Source organism: Dermacentor variabilis, chromosome 3 (genome assembly GCF_050947875.1).
Source record: "Dermacentor variabilis isolate Ectoservices chromosome 3, ASM5094787v1, whole genome shotgun sequence".
Lineage (NCBI taxonomy): Eukaryota > Metazoa > Arthropoda > Arachnida > Ixodida > Ixodidae > Dermacentor > Dermacentor variabilis.
In genome coordinates, this window is record NC_134570.1 from 203,723,543 (window position 1) to 203,736,458 (window position 12,916).

General features: G+C 48.6%; 1 protein-coding gene across 1 annotated transcript in view; it reads right to left on the reverse strand.

The window, feature by feature from the left end:
- The window catches only part of LOC142574994 (arylsulfatase B-like), a 162,639-nt gene that overhangs the window by 90,875 nt on the left and 58,848 nt on the right, over window positions 1-12,916 (reverse strand). The window contains exons 4-5 of the mRNA XM_075683970.1: window positions 3,411-3,523; window positions 1,464-1,574 (exon numbers count right to left, since the gene is read on the reverse strand). Coding sequence (XP_075540085.1) covers window positions 1,464-1,574; window positions 3,411-3,523 — 224 coding nt within the window. The remainder of the gene's footprint in view (window positions 1-1,463; window positions 1,575-3,410; window positions 3,524-12,916) is intronic.

Genomic DNA, 12,916 nt, shown 5'->3' on the forward strand with positions numbered 1-12,916 from the left:
CGAATTGGCCTCTTTTGCGGCGCACCGTCTAGAGCAGGCCGGTCCTGGAGAGTGTGCAACAATAGGTACCCCTTAGTCGGTGAAAGACCTACCAAGCATATGCGCCAAACTTTAAACCCTGGGACAGTAGGCACAGAAAGGTTTGCTTAATATCGCAACTGTGCTTTTAAGTGCGTATATCCGTCACAATGACGATATTTAGGTATCATGCGTTTTATCACTGAGTAATTCCGTAGAAAACCAGGCCAGCCGCGAGGACACCTCTAAGGGTTATGGTGAAGATGGTAGTGCTGTCCTGCATGCTGGCTCTTCGGCACGGAGTAAGACATATAGGAGGTGAAACTCCCGTCAGCGCGAGCGAGCGCGGGCGACCAGATAAAGTCACAATTGTTGCATGCGCCGACGCTACCGTATACAGTGGCGGCACCATGCGGCGCGTCGTAGAAGTCGCAGCGGAAAAAAAAGAAAGGTCAATGGTGGCTGCCCGGCCGCGCCCAAGGGCTGAACTGAGTGATTGCAAAAAAAAAAAAAGAAAGCAGCGCCCTGCAGGCGGCTCCGGCAGCTCCGGCCACTCCGTGGTAGAAGTCGGCGCGCGCGTCCGAACGGGAGCAAAACGCTCAACCGGTTGCCCTGGCAACCGAAACGGCGGTAGTTTCTTCCCATGCCGCCAGGTGCCGCCAGCATGAAAATATATCCGCGGGCTTGTGACCTTTACTGGTCGCCGCAAACAGCGGAGTTTCCACTCCTAAATATTTCTTGCTCCGTGCTCTTCGGCAAGACAGGAGCGGCGGCCACGGTCAAAAAACTACGGGAGGGTTCGCATAGAGAGCTTCGAACGCTTTAAAAGAGAACAAGCACGATCGCCCGCGCGCGAGTGTGTCTGGCTTTTTGAGCTCAGATTCTGTCTTTAGCAACGTTTAACCAACTCGCGCCCAGCAAGAGACTCTTCAGACGCACTTAATTTGAGGTACCCAGTTACTTAAGCCTTGGAAAAACTTGATGTGCTGTATGATGCGATTAGTGGTATTACCAGAGGAAAAAAGATGAGGGCGTTGTCCGAAAGTCCGCGATTTCTGATGACTCCATCATGTGTTTCTATAATGTTTAGTGGTTCACTACGCTATTACGCAGTCTTAAAATAAATGGATCTCAACAGCTCCCTACCTTGCCTTTATTTTGTTCATCTTTGCTTTTTGAACTCGCACATAGGCCGCTGAATATAACGTTGACTTATATCTACACAGATATAAGGTTTAGAGACCAAAAGCACAAACAATTACATATAATTAAGCCTGGTGTCTATCGGTTTGCACTGATTTTACGGCTTCCAACCCTTCTGCCAGCTCCTTCCGTTTTTTTACAAGCGAGTGTTGCCGCTCTTTTTTAATTTCAAAGCAAAACACAGGCAAACTATCAGTGCAGTAAAGTTCGAGGCCTAGGATGAACCGCTTAAACAGACTCACCCACTTCAGCACATGAGTGTAATAGTCTGTGGGACCGACGTGCATTCCCAGGAAGCTGTCGAAGCCACGGTAGGTTGGAGTGTAGTTGAAGCTATAGTATCCCAAGTGCCACTGGAATGAGAGCAATATGAGTATAGTTGCAGGACTACAGTCAGCAACCAATGTGGGGAATGGAAAGTTGACTCAGGGCGGAAGAAAATATTGTCAGAGTGACCACAGCTAGTACCATGTGGTCCGTAGGAATCATAGGGCCCTATAACGTAAAACTATTCCAATATCTTTTTATTCCAACCTCCTGCCACCAAATTTGGGTAACCGCCGACGCAAGAATCGAGTGGTAACCCACAGGGTTGTCTGAACAGACCAATAAAATGCTCTTTTCGTTCATAGGAGGTCATTTTTGTTTGCTTGAAAAACGAATAACGTTGCCTACACTTAGCGGCTTGTCTTATCTAATTGGCTGACAAGAGGCGGGGAGCACGCTCAAGTTGAGAGGGATTCGATGGGACCGAGCCACTCCACTGAATATCCATAACCGGACCAAGAAGGTGGTGCCGGCGTCTGCCGTTGGTCCGCTACTCCCTTACTTAGCTTGCGGTGGCTCGTCGAAAATCGTGGCGGCATTCAACGGAAGCTTAAGAATGACGCTGAAACGGATCCTCAGCAAAGAAGAGTTGGCATAACGAAGTCGTAAACGTGTCGAAAGTGCTCGAAAACGTTACATGGCCACTCAGAAAGGTTTATTACACGCAGTTAAACCCGCGCTTTACGGCAAGTGCGAGTCGCCAGCGCCTGAGCGATCGCCAGCAGCCATCTTTTATTCCTTTCGGAACGGGGCAGTCTGCGTCTATTCAGAAGAAAATTTAGTTTCGTTCGGCATGTTAAAGCATCTTTATCGCGTACACGTCACTTTGACGCGGTGAGGTTTTGCGGTTTTGTGACCTTGCGAGACAGGCAGGTGAACTGGGTGCAGCCCGAAAACTTTTGACCAATTGGCGAGGGCTAATGACGAAAAGCGGTCGGATCAGAAACAACTATTTTTCTTTTGTTCGATCAAATAATGCATAATCAGTGTGTACACGCCATATCAGATGGGGAGCTATCACAGTTTTCGTGACGTCGCGTGACACACTGGTTAGGGGGGGGGGGGGGGTTGGTCCAAAAAAGTTTTTGACCAATCGTGGAGGGCTAATTGCAGAATTTGAATTGAACAGTTTGAAATAGTTTTACGTGATAGCGACCATATATACTATAAGAGGCCCGCTCACACCACGACCTACACTCTCGAAGATATGATGAGGGCAGCACGCCAGCCCCCATAAAGCACGCGTGCTCGCCAAGCGCTCGCTCCTTTTAGGTCCGCGCGGTGCAGCGGCACGGGGGCAGTGTTTTGCCGGAGCCATTTCGGGACCATTGCCGCTGGACCCTCTGAACGAGTAATCGGTTTTTTCTTTTTTTTCTTGTTGACGAGGCGTAAGTTCGCCTTTTCGCCACGTCCTATACGTTCCTTCTGCAACTGCTTTCGTTACCGTTCATTTTTCTTGCCACTCACTTTTTGCACTGTGGGCGCACCTTTGTTATTACCCTTTGCCTAGTTGTATGCAAACCCGCTCTCTTGTGAAATGTGCACATGACAACTGTAAACGTTTGGTTCGCCACAATACCGGTGGTCTATTTTTTTTAATGCAACTTCTGCACCCCTCCCTCGAGTAAGGGTCTCTCGGACCCTCTCCTTCGAGGCAGTGCCCTCAATGTACACGGTGCGTAAAAACTTTGTGCATGTGTACCTAAGCTCGTTGACCCACATGCTTGGCTCACAGGAAAATTTCGTAAAATATAAGTAATAAAGAACGCGTGTTACGACGCGCGGAGCGCACCTTTCCACGACTACTCGTACATGCGCATAACAAAGCGAGACATTATGAAGGGAGCTAAGAGTTAGTACACCTTTCCCACGATATGTGGCTCGTAGCCCAACTCCTTGAAATATTCGGGCATGATCTTGATGTCGAGAGGTAGGCCCCCAAGTTGTCGTGGCAGCAGGGGGCTCTCCTGGAAACCTGAGACGCAAAAGGATGACTGTATTAACAAAGCGTATAGACAGATGCCAGAATACGGAAACAAGTGGATGAGCATCAGCGCTCCTGGCGCCATCTTGAGATTTTCAAGCATAATGCATTAGAAACGTAATGATGTTGCACGGCGATTGTCGCAAAACAAGAGACTCAAACACTGTCGCCATTGTTATGTCGCCGGAAGCGCGGTCACCCTAGCAGGTAAATAGTCACTCGTTGCAGTGAAGCCTCTGAGCGGTATATTTAGGCCAGAGCGCAGTACTATAGGCGGGTGAAATCTGCCGATGCAAAGTGTTCGCGGTGGACACAAGCAATTTCGGTGAAAACACTACTGACTTCTCCTGGCCGAATACCCTTTGCATACAGACAACAGTTTGCATCGGTAGTGCGCACGTGTCCCGTTCACTGGCTCGTGCTTTTAAACACTTATCGCTCTACATCATCAACTTACTCCTTCATCTCGAGGTACACGTGGGCGCCCGCTCACTCCTCATCATTTAATGGTGTTTACTTGTATCAGAAAGACGAGCAGATAGTTCCATCGCAGACGTTCCGGTAGAGAAGTCCGCATAAAACTGTTAGTGCGGGTGTGATGTGTGGTGCGCGACATGGTGCGGTGATCGGGACGGTCAGGAGCAGACGACAAGGAGTGCGCGCGCCGAGGCAAATTCCGTGCTGGAAGGAGAAAAACGGCAACGCCGTAGAGCGTCCGGCACGTGAACACGTGGCGAAAGAAAAACAACTAAAAGAAGAAAAGCAAACCAATTGGGAAAGACCACGGGGCGTCAGGCAGCCAGTCGGAGAGTGCCTAATCGGCCAGAGAGGAAAAAAAGCGTGGTGCGCTGGCAGAAGAGGGGAGACGCAGGGGAGACGCCAGGAGAGTTCCAGGAAGCGACGCTAGGAGGAGGTCAACCACCGGAGTGGGCGTTGAAGACGGGCCGTCGGGTTCCGGACCCGAGCCACCAGGACTTCACCCGACCGGGGCCTCCTACCAACCTGCTCCTGTGCGTCGCCCGTCTACCCGAGCGTTCCGCCAGCTCCTCAAGGCCGGTGAGCTTCTGTGCTCGTGGGTACGACGAGAACAGTCGGGCTACAGGCCCGAGCTCTACACCCAGCTGCCCGGCCAGAACGCCGCCGCCGTCAACTCGTGCCACCAAGCCGCCTGCTTTACCTCTCCAAGCCAGAGCTGGCCAGCTCCGGTCGCCCGGTCAGCCAACTTACACCACGACCTTTGGTGAGACCGGCGCCACTCCTTTCATCACCTTGTCGCCGCGTCGCCGCGTCGAGACTGTTGTGTGTTCCTGCCGTCGTGGCAAGCCCGGACTCGCGCACTAGTTAGTTATACTAGCCCCAAGTGTGTTTCTTTCTGCGATTATGTCTATTTGAGTGTTTCTTATATGTTTTCTATTTTCTTCTACTTATTCTAAGCTTTTTTGTTTCATTAAAAGCTTGTGTGTGTGTTCAAACCAATGGCTTTGTCCTCAATTGGGTTCTCGGAGGCTCCGCCTAAGAGAACCGTTAAAACATTTGAGTGCACGAACCTTTGCCCCCATATTAGGGTCATCACAGCGGGTGCTATTCGACCGTTTTTGACGCAAGGCGCGTGGTAGCTGGGTCATACACTTCTCTCGTATGTCTCTGTTGCGCATTACTTTTCTGGAGCGAACTTCGCTGAACAAACAAAGGATGAAGAGCTCTCCACGAGCACTCTCCTTTCACTTCGTCTGTGCTGTATTCGCTATTACATCGACGGTTTTTCTACAACATACGTACATAAATCTAATAAAAAGCGAAAAAATAAAAAAAATACAGCATGGTTTCCAATGCAGCTTAATATCCCTTTCCATGACATGCATCCGGACATTGATGTGAACCTACCGGCTGACGCATACTTTCTTGATTATGCAAAACATTTGATAAAACATCTCACGACCCGCTGCTAGTGCAGATTTCACGACACAACTTGCAATCTGATATTTTCAATTGTGACTATCAGCTTCTAAGAGCGCACTGAGTTTCCTAAAATGGCATCCCTTCCACGTGCTGAAACAGGGAAAGCTACTTGCCCACAAAGCCGTACTTGGTCAAGACCAGACTATGCATCTGATGTCTGGAACACACAATAAAATTATCTCATCGACATGTTTGAATTAGTTCAAAACTCCACTGCACGGTTCATTCAATCTTGCTACTCGGCATAGGCGAATGCTTTCAGAGTTTTTTTCGGGGGGGGGGCACTGTGGGGGGGCGGAATAGCTTTCTGAAACTCTCTCTATATATATATGTATAATAGTGGGGAAGAGAGTCGGAAGACTGTTGAGAGAAGACGATGTCCGGCAGCCCAAAGAGCAAACTAAATTCATCAATATCGACGGCAGTCATAATTATGTACATCTTTATGTACATCGCTCACCACAAATAGCAATACTAACCTTTTACGTACACTTCATATTCTGGCGCCCGACCCCATTAGTATAATTGATTACTTTGGGGGCCTAGTATTTTGAGTTATTGAACAAAATGGCTGACAGCCTCGCGAGAGCGGTCCTCAATGGCCCTATACTATCACTACTTCCTACTTCAGCGTACCTAACTACTGCTAAATCCTGGACATATGCGACTGTTCAATACTTTTTGAACCCAGCTATAGCAAATTTAGCAGAATATCGACACCTCCTATTGCCTTGGAACAAAAATTCCTTTCACACTCGAAAAATCAAAGTAATTTTTGCCCGGTTACGCTGTCGAACACCGTAATCAAATTTTTATCGTCACAGGGCTGGCCTGGCGCCCTTACCATGCGCCCAATCTGTGCTGAAGATGGGACCATAGATCATTTCTTTTTCTTATTCTGCCGCCGTTTTTATTCTTTAAGAAAAATCATTTTGGAAGTGACGTTCAGGCAACAAGTTATATATTTTTCAATTCTAAATATTTTCCCTCTAGGAGCATTGTCTCTTGGAAGCTACCACAGGAATGTTTCCTCAGCCATGGAGGAATCGATAGTTGTGTCAAGGTGATTCTCCTGAATTCTGCAATCATTATCTTTTATTTATTTCGACCTGACACTTGTACAAATTTTTGTATCAGCAGCATCTTCCTAATACCATCAAAATATTGGCACAATTCTCCGCAGTGGGTATGCGCCATCGTAGAAGGATATCCTATCCGATCTTGTAGAGTGCATCATAGCCACCCACGCTCTTAGGCCAACGCTGTTGTTGCGTAGCCCTGTCAGGATTGGGGGCTCAATCCCATCACTCGAGATCCGTTGTCAAGATCGGAGTCCGGCATGAATTAGAAGGTAGCTGGCCCATGCCGTCGTCCAACTTATCCACGCTGAGGACGCTGATGAAGGAAAGGACTGCTTCTCATCGAGAACGAGGAATAAGGGTTCATTTACAGTATTTACATGCAGTTCATCAGTCTAGCATGACTTCGAGAGAAAGTACGTCAGTCTAACACGACTGCTTGAGAGAGTATCTCAGGCTAACATGACTGCTTAAGAAAGTGTGTCGAGCATCCGCACAACAGCGGTTTATAAACACTCGGTCCCCCCTTGATTCCAAGGGGACGGAAACGTTCGTCCATTCATTGTAAACGCGCCGCCTCACTCCGGGACGGCTTACACACACAGGCACACACACTCACTGGTTCACGGTCCGGTCCGGAACCGACGTCACACGGACTTCGTAGAACTCGGAGCTGACCCTCGCAGCACGCCCGGGTAGCCATTGTCCTGCGTCTTGGTCGGCGCGTGGGAAGGGGTCCCCGACCACCTTCCCGCGGCAACTCCCCCGCTCGCGGCCGACCCGGTTGGCGGTGTCGTGTTGCGGCACAAAGGCTGCTTCGTCGAACTCATTTAGTCACAAATGCGACGAGGCTAGAGCGTAACGGTAGCGTTTCTTAAAAGTTGACGCCGCCGTCGTCGCAACTGGCTGGCAACACTTGCACCTCAGCTGGGCCGTTTTTAACAACGCCTACATGGCCTGGAAAGTCTCGACTGTCCAGTGTTGGTAACCGCTGGGCAGGAAGAGACCGGCTGGTGGCCAGGGGGTGATGTCTTGGCTCGCAGTAACCACTTGTGTAATGATGTCACCGCCCCAAAACATCCAACAAGGACAGGCAACTGGCAAATGAACTCCACAACACGGTTCTGCGCCGAGATGACGTACATTGGCTCTCACTTTAGACCCGCCAGGCTTCAAAGAAAACAAAAGTGCAGAAACAAAAAATGCTGCATTTCACTATGCCAATTTTTTGAAGCAATTTCGTGCTGACAAATTCAGCAATCATGGAGGGAATCGTGCTAAATGACAGGGGATCTTCTTTAACAAAACACTAGTAACCCTAAAATTTAGGCGGGGCCATCAAACGCGGAATTCAAATTAGCATGCTCAAACCCTCCGCATTGCTATGCAACTTTCTCTTCTTATATCTAACGGAGAAGTACTCTTGGAGAGTGAGGCTCCGTCGGAGCAAGCGGCCATTTTTGTGTGACATTTGATTGAGCCCCGTCAAAGGACAGCGGTCGGTCTCGAAGATGAACTACGCTCCGTACAAGTAACACAACAACTTCTGGGTGGCCCAAACTAAACAAGCGCATTCCTTCTCTGAAGCGCTGTAGGCTTCCTCTCTTACATTTAGTTTACGGCTGGCATAGAGGATAGGATGCTCCTCGTTATCGTCGCCGACCTGACTAACTACCACGCCCATTCCTCTGTCGCTTGCGTCGCATTGAACTATGAATTCCTTTGTGTCGTCTGGCGCGCGAAGCACAGGACGAGAAACCAATAGCGTTTTCAAACTTTCGAAAGCGTTCTCTTTGTCCTTATCCCAGTGTACGCTACTCGGTGCTCCCTTTCGGAGGGCGTCCGGTAATGGACTTGCCATTTGCGAGTAATTCGGAATGTACCGTTGATAGTACCCCACAAGTGAACGAAGGTCTGTTCTCGTGCGCGGCTGAGAAAATTCTCCTATCGTAGCTATTTTCCGCTCGGCCGGCCGTCTCATGCCCTGGCCGACAACATGGCCCAGATAAGTAACCTGCGAACACCAAAATCTACATTTTCGCGCTTTCGTCGTTAAACCGGCTTCCCTCAACCGTGAGAACACCTGTTTGAGGTGCGATACGTGTTGTTACCAGCTGTCCGAAAAAATTGCTACATAATCCAGATATGGCAAGGCGAACTCCTGCAAGTCTTTTAGGACAATATTCATTAACTTAGAGAAGCTAAACGGCGCGTTCTTCAGCCCGAAGCTGAGTGCGAGAGGGCGATAAGTGCCTACAAGTAAGATGAATGCGGCATAGCGGCTGGCACTTTCTGAAAGGGGAACTTGGCAGTGCCCCCGCACCAGACCTATAGTTGAAATGTATTTAGCAGCGCTAACTCTTTCAATTCGTTCCGCAATGTTGGGTATCGGCTACAGCTGATCCCTAGTGATGACATTTAACTTCCTGTAGTCAACACACAGACGAGGGCCCTTGTTAGGGGTTTCTACCAGTATTAGCGGTGACGTGGAGTCACTCTCAGCGGGCTCAATAACGCCCAACTCTAGCATGCGCTGTATCTCTGCCTCCATAATCTCTCTCTGTCTTGGAGACACCCTGTAATGCTTTGATCTTACGGGTTCGGTTGATGTCAGCTCTATTTCATGCGTTATTAGTTCGGTTCTACCCGGCCGATCGCTGAATCTGTCGAAATATTCCCCTAACACCTCTTTTAGCTCATCTAGCTGCTCGGGTCTTAGAGCATGCGAGCTTACCGAATGTTTTACTACTTCTTCTATGCCGATTTCAGAGTTGGAGGTCGCCCTATACTCCTTAAAATTGGTACTAGTGCCATCGTGCTCTTTGATGGTATAGTTAACGACTCCGCTCCGCTCTATATACGGCTTCATCAAATTGCAGTGATATATCCTCACCTCCTTCCTGCGACCGGGCATTTTCAGGGCATAGTTAGTATCTGAAAGTTTGTGCAACACTTTAACGGGCCCGTCCCAGTGAACTTCAAGCTTGTTCTTACTGGAAGGTTTGAGGATCATAACCTGGTCTCCGGCGTTAAACGTACGAAGCCTCGCGTTCTTGTCGTAATAGAATTTGGCGTTCTTTTGAGCTACACCCATGTTCTTTTCGACTATTTCTTGGGTGGCGCTTAGCCGTTCCAGAAGATTTAGCACGCATTCAACCACTGTTGGACTCTCCCCTTTTTCCTCCCACATCTCTCTTAACATTCATAGTGGAGAACGGTGTGTCCTTCCATACACTAGTTCTGCTGGCGAGAACCCTGCCGCTTCATGTGGAACCGTTCGCAAAGCAAACAAAGTTGCCGGCAGACAGTTCTCCCAGTCCTCCTTGTGCTCGTAAGAGAGCGCACGCAAAACTCGCTTAAGCACTGAATGCCACCTCTCTACACTGTTGGACTGTAGGTGATAGACGGAACTGTGTATTAACTTTACCCCGCACTTCTTCAAGAATGTGGAAGTCAGTGCGCTGGTGAATACTGACCCTTGATCCGCCTGAATTTTGGCTGGAAACCCAACTCGTGCAAACACTATCAAAAGCGCGTGTACTACATCGGTGGAGCTGAGCTCTTTCGGAGGGATTGCTTCTAGAAACTTTGTAGCCGGACGCAACATGGTAAACAAGTACCTGTAACGTGATTTTGTTTTTGGCAGAGGCCCTACCGTGTCTATTTCAAGTCGTCTGAAAGGCTCTGTTATTAAGGGCACTACCTTTAGTGGAGCTTTCCACGTCTCTCCTGGTTTACCAGAGCGCTGGCAGGCGTCGCAGGATCTTACAAAGTTTTCTACGTCTTTGAAACAGCCAGGCAAGTAGAATTCCATAAGCAATCTTTCCTTTGATTTGTTTATGCCTAGGTGGCCGGACCACCCATTGCCATGACAGAAACTCGAAAGGTCCTCCCTATACTTAGTAGGTGCGATTAACTGATCTAAAATCCTACCCTTTCGATCTCTGTAGTGCCGATACAACAATCCTCCTTTCTCATGTATCGTCACGTTGCGCCTAGAAATGCCTTCTTTAGCTGTGTGATGTAATCTAGCTAAGCTCTCACCATTCTTTTGCTCGGCTGCCAGTGACTCTCTATCCACACGTAAGAGGTGATCAAAGTTCTTTGAGGCCGGTGATAATAATGACCCTGTCTCGCTTGCGTTTGCGTCAGCTTGCTCTTCCTGCAGGCTTGAACTTTGACACTCTATAGATACGCTCTCATTGAGCTGGTCAGCTGGCAGGCTCTCCTAGACTGATTTTTCATCCCTCGAGCCTAACTCGGATTCGAGTATTGAAGTTATCCCCTTATCTGCTTCAGCTGGAGCAGCTTGTGCATTTTCAGTCGAAAGCGACGCGATTTTACGAGCTTGGCCTCGCGTCAATGCCTGTACTATGCCCTCTCCCAGTTTAAGCCCTTTGTCACGGAGTAACTGATTCGAATGATTCGAAAAGATGTAAGGGTACTGCAGTGACAAAAATTTGGAAACTGCAGCCTCAGTCTCTAGCTCCCCGAATGGTCCACTGATTTTGACTTTGGCCATGGGCAGACACACGCTGTGTTCTTCTACAAACCGTTTGATCCATGCTACTTCTCTGGTGAAGTCATTTACCGTCACGTAAGACGGATGGACAATGTCCATCGTGGCGGCACTGTCTCGCAGCACCCGGCATGGTTTACCATTACCTTGCAGGTCGTGAAGATATGGACTTAAAAGTTCCATATTCTCGTGTTTTTCCTCCACGTAGGAGAAAACTACGCTAGGCTTGCCGCAGTTTATAGCTATATGTCCCAGTTTGTGGCATTTATAACAGCGGATTGGTCTGAAAGATTCGAATTTTATTTTCTGCTTTTTTGGTACTGTTTCGCCGTTAGGTTTTTTCCTCTTTTCTGCGGGTTTTTCCTCCACGTCTACAGGCTGCGATCGTTTAGTCTGCGAACCCTTTTTGAACGGAAATGGTTTTCGCGCTCCATTTCGACCGTCCCAGTTTCCTTCCTCGGCGTTCAACTTTCTACAGGTTGCGTACTCTTCGGCTAATTCAGCCGCCCTTTCCACAGTGTTTACATTCCCTCTGTCTTGCACCCATAGTTTCACAGCTTGGGGGATGCTTTTGTAAAACTGCTCTAGATACATGCATTCAATGATCATGTCTCTGCTGTCGCACGCTTCCGCGCTTTTCAGAAACTCGACTAGGTTAGCCTTTAAGCCGTATGCAAACTCCGGATACCCGTCGCTATCTTTCTTGCCGGTGCTCCTAAACCTTTGCCAAGAAGCTTCGCCTGAAAGGCGGTATTTCTTCAGGAGGCTAGCCTTAACTTTTGCATAATCATATGCATCCTGTGCAATCAGTCTGGCGATTACTTCCGCCGCCTCACACGGCAACATAGACAGCAACCTCTGTGGCCATGTACTCGGACCGAAGTTCATCTTCTCGCAAGTCCTTTCAAAATTGCATAGGAACAAGCCTATGTCGGTCCCGACCTCAAATGGCTTTAATAGCCTGTCCATGCGGTAGATTCTGCCTCACTTGATCGTGCCAGAGCTCCTTCACTTCCTTGAAATAACTCCAAACGTTTGCTTTCAACGTCAAGTTGCATTTTTCTTAACTCACGTTCCTCTCTCTCTCTCTGTCCCGTTCTTCTCTTTTTTTCAGAAGTTCCAACCCCATTTCAATGTCTTCCTCTCTGGTATGTTCGGAAATTGGCTGCAATAATTCCGATTTTAGCATGTCCTTGCGTATATCTAGGCCCAGTTCCTCACCAACAATCACCAATTCGTCTCTCAGCAGTCTCTTTAATTCCATGATTGCTGCTTTACTGCTTTGTTCCTGCTCGCTAAATCTAGCTAGGAAAACACAACCTAGCTAACAGTCAACAATCTAGCTTCTTTGCAGTTCTAAAAACAAAAACCACAAAATGAAGCCTAGAGAGTCAAAACAAGAGCCAAGCACTCACCGCAGACACAGCACCACGTCGCAAAGTCCATCTCACAGCTGTCAGCCAGTTGTCAGGATTGAGGGCTCAATCCCATCACTCGTGATCCGTTGTCAAGATTGGAGTCCGGCATGCATTAGAAGGTAGCTGGGCCATGCCGTCGTCCAACTTATCCACGCTGAGGACGTCGATGAAGGGAAGGACTGCTTCTCATCGAGAACGAGGATTAAGGGTTTATTTACAGTATTTACATGCAGTTCATCAGTCTAGCATGATTTCGAGAGAAAGTGCGACTGCTTGAGAGAGTGTCTCAGTCTAACATTACTGCTTAAGAAAGTGTGTCGAGCATCCACACAACAGCGGTTTATAAACACTCGGTCCCCCCTTGATTCCAAGGGGACGGAAACGTTCGTCCCGTCATTGTAAACACGCC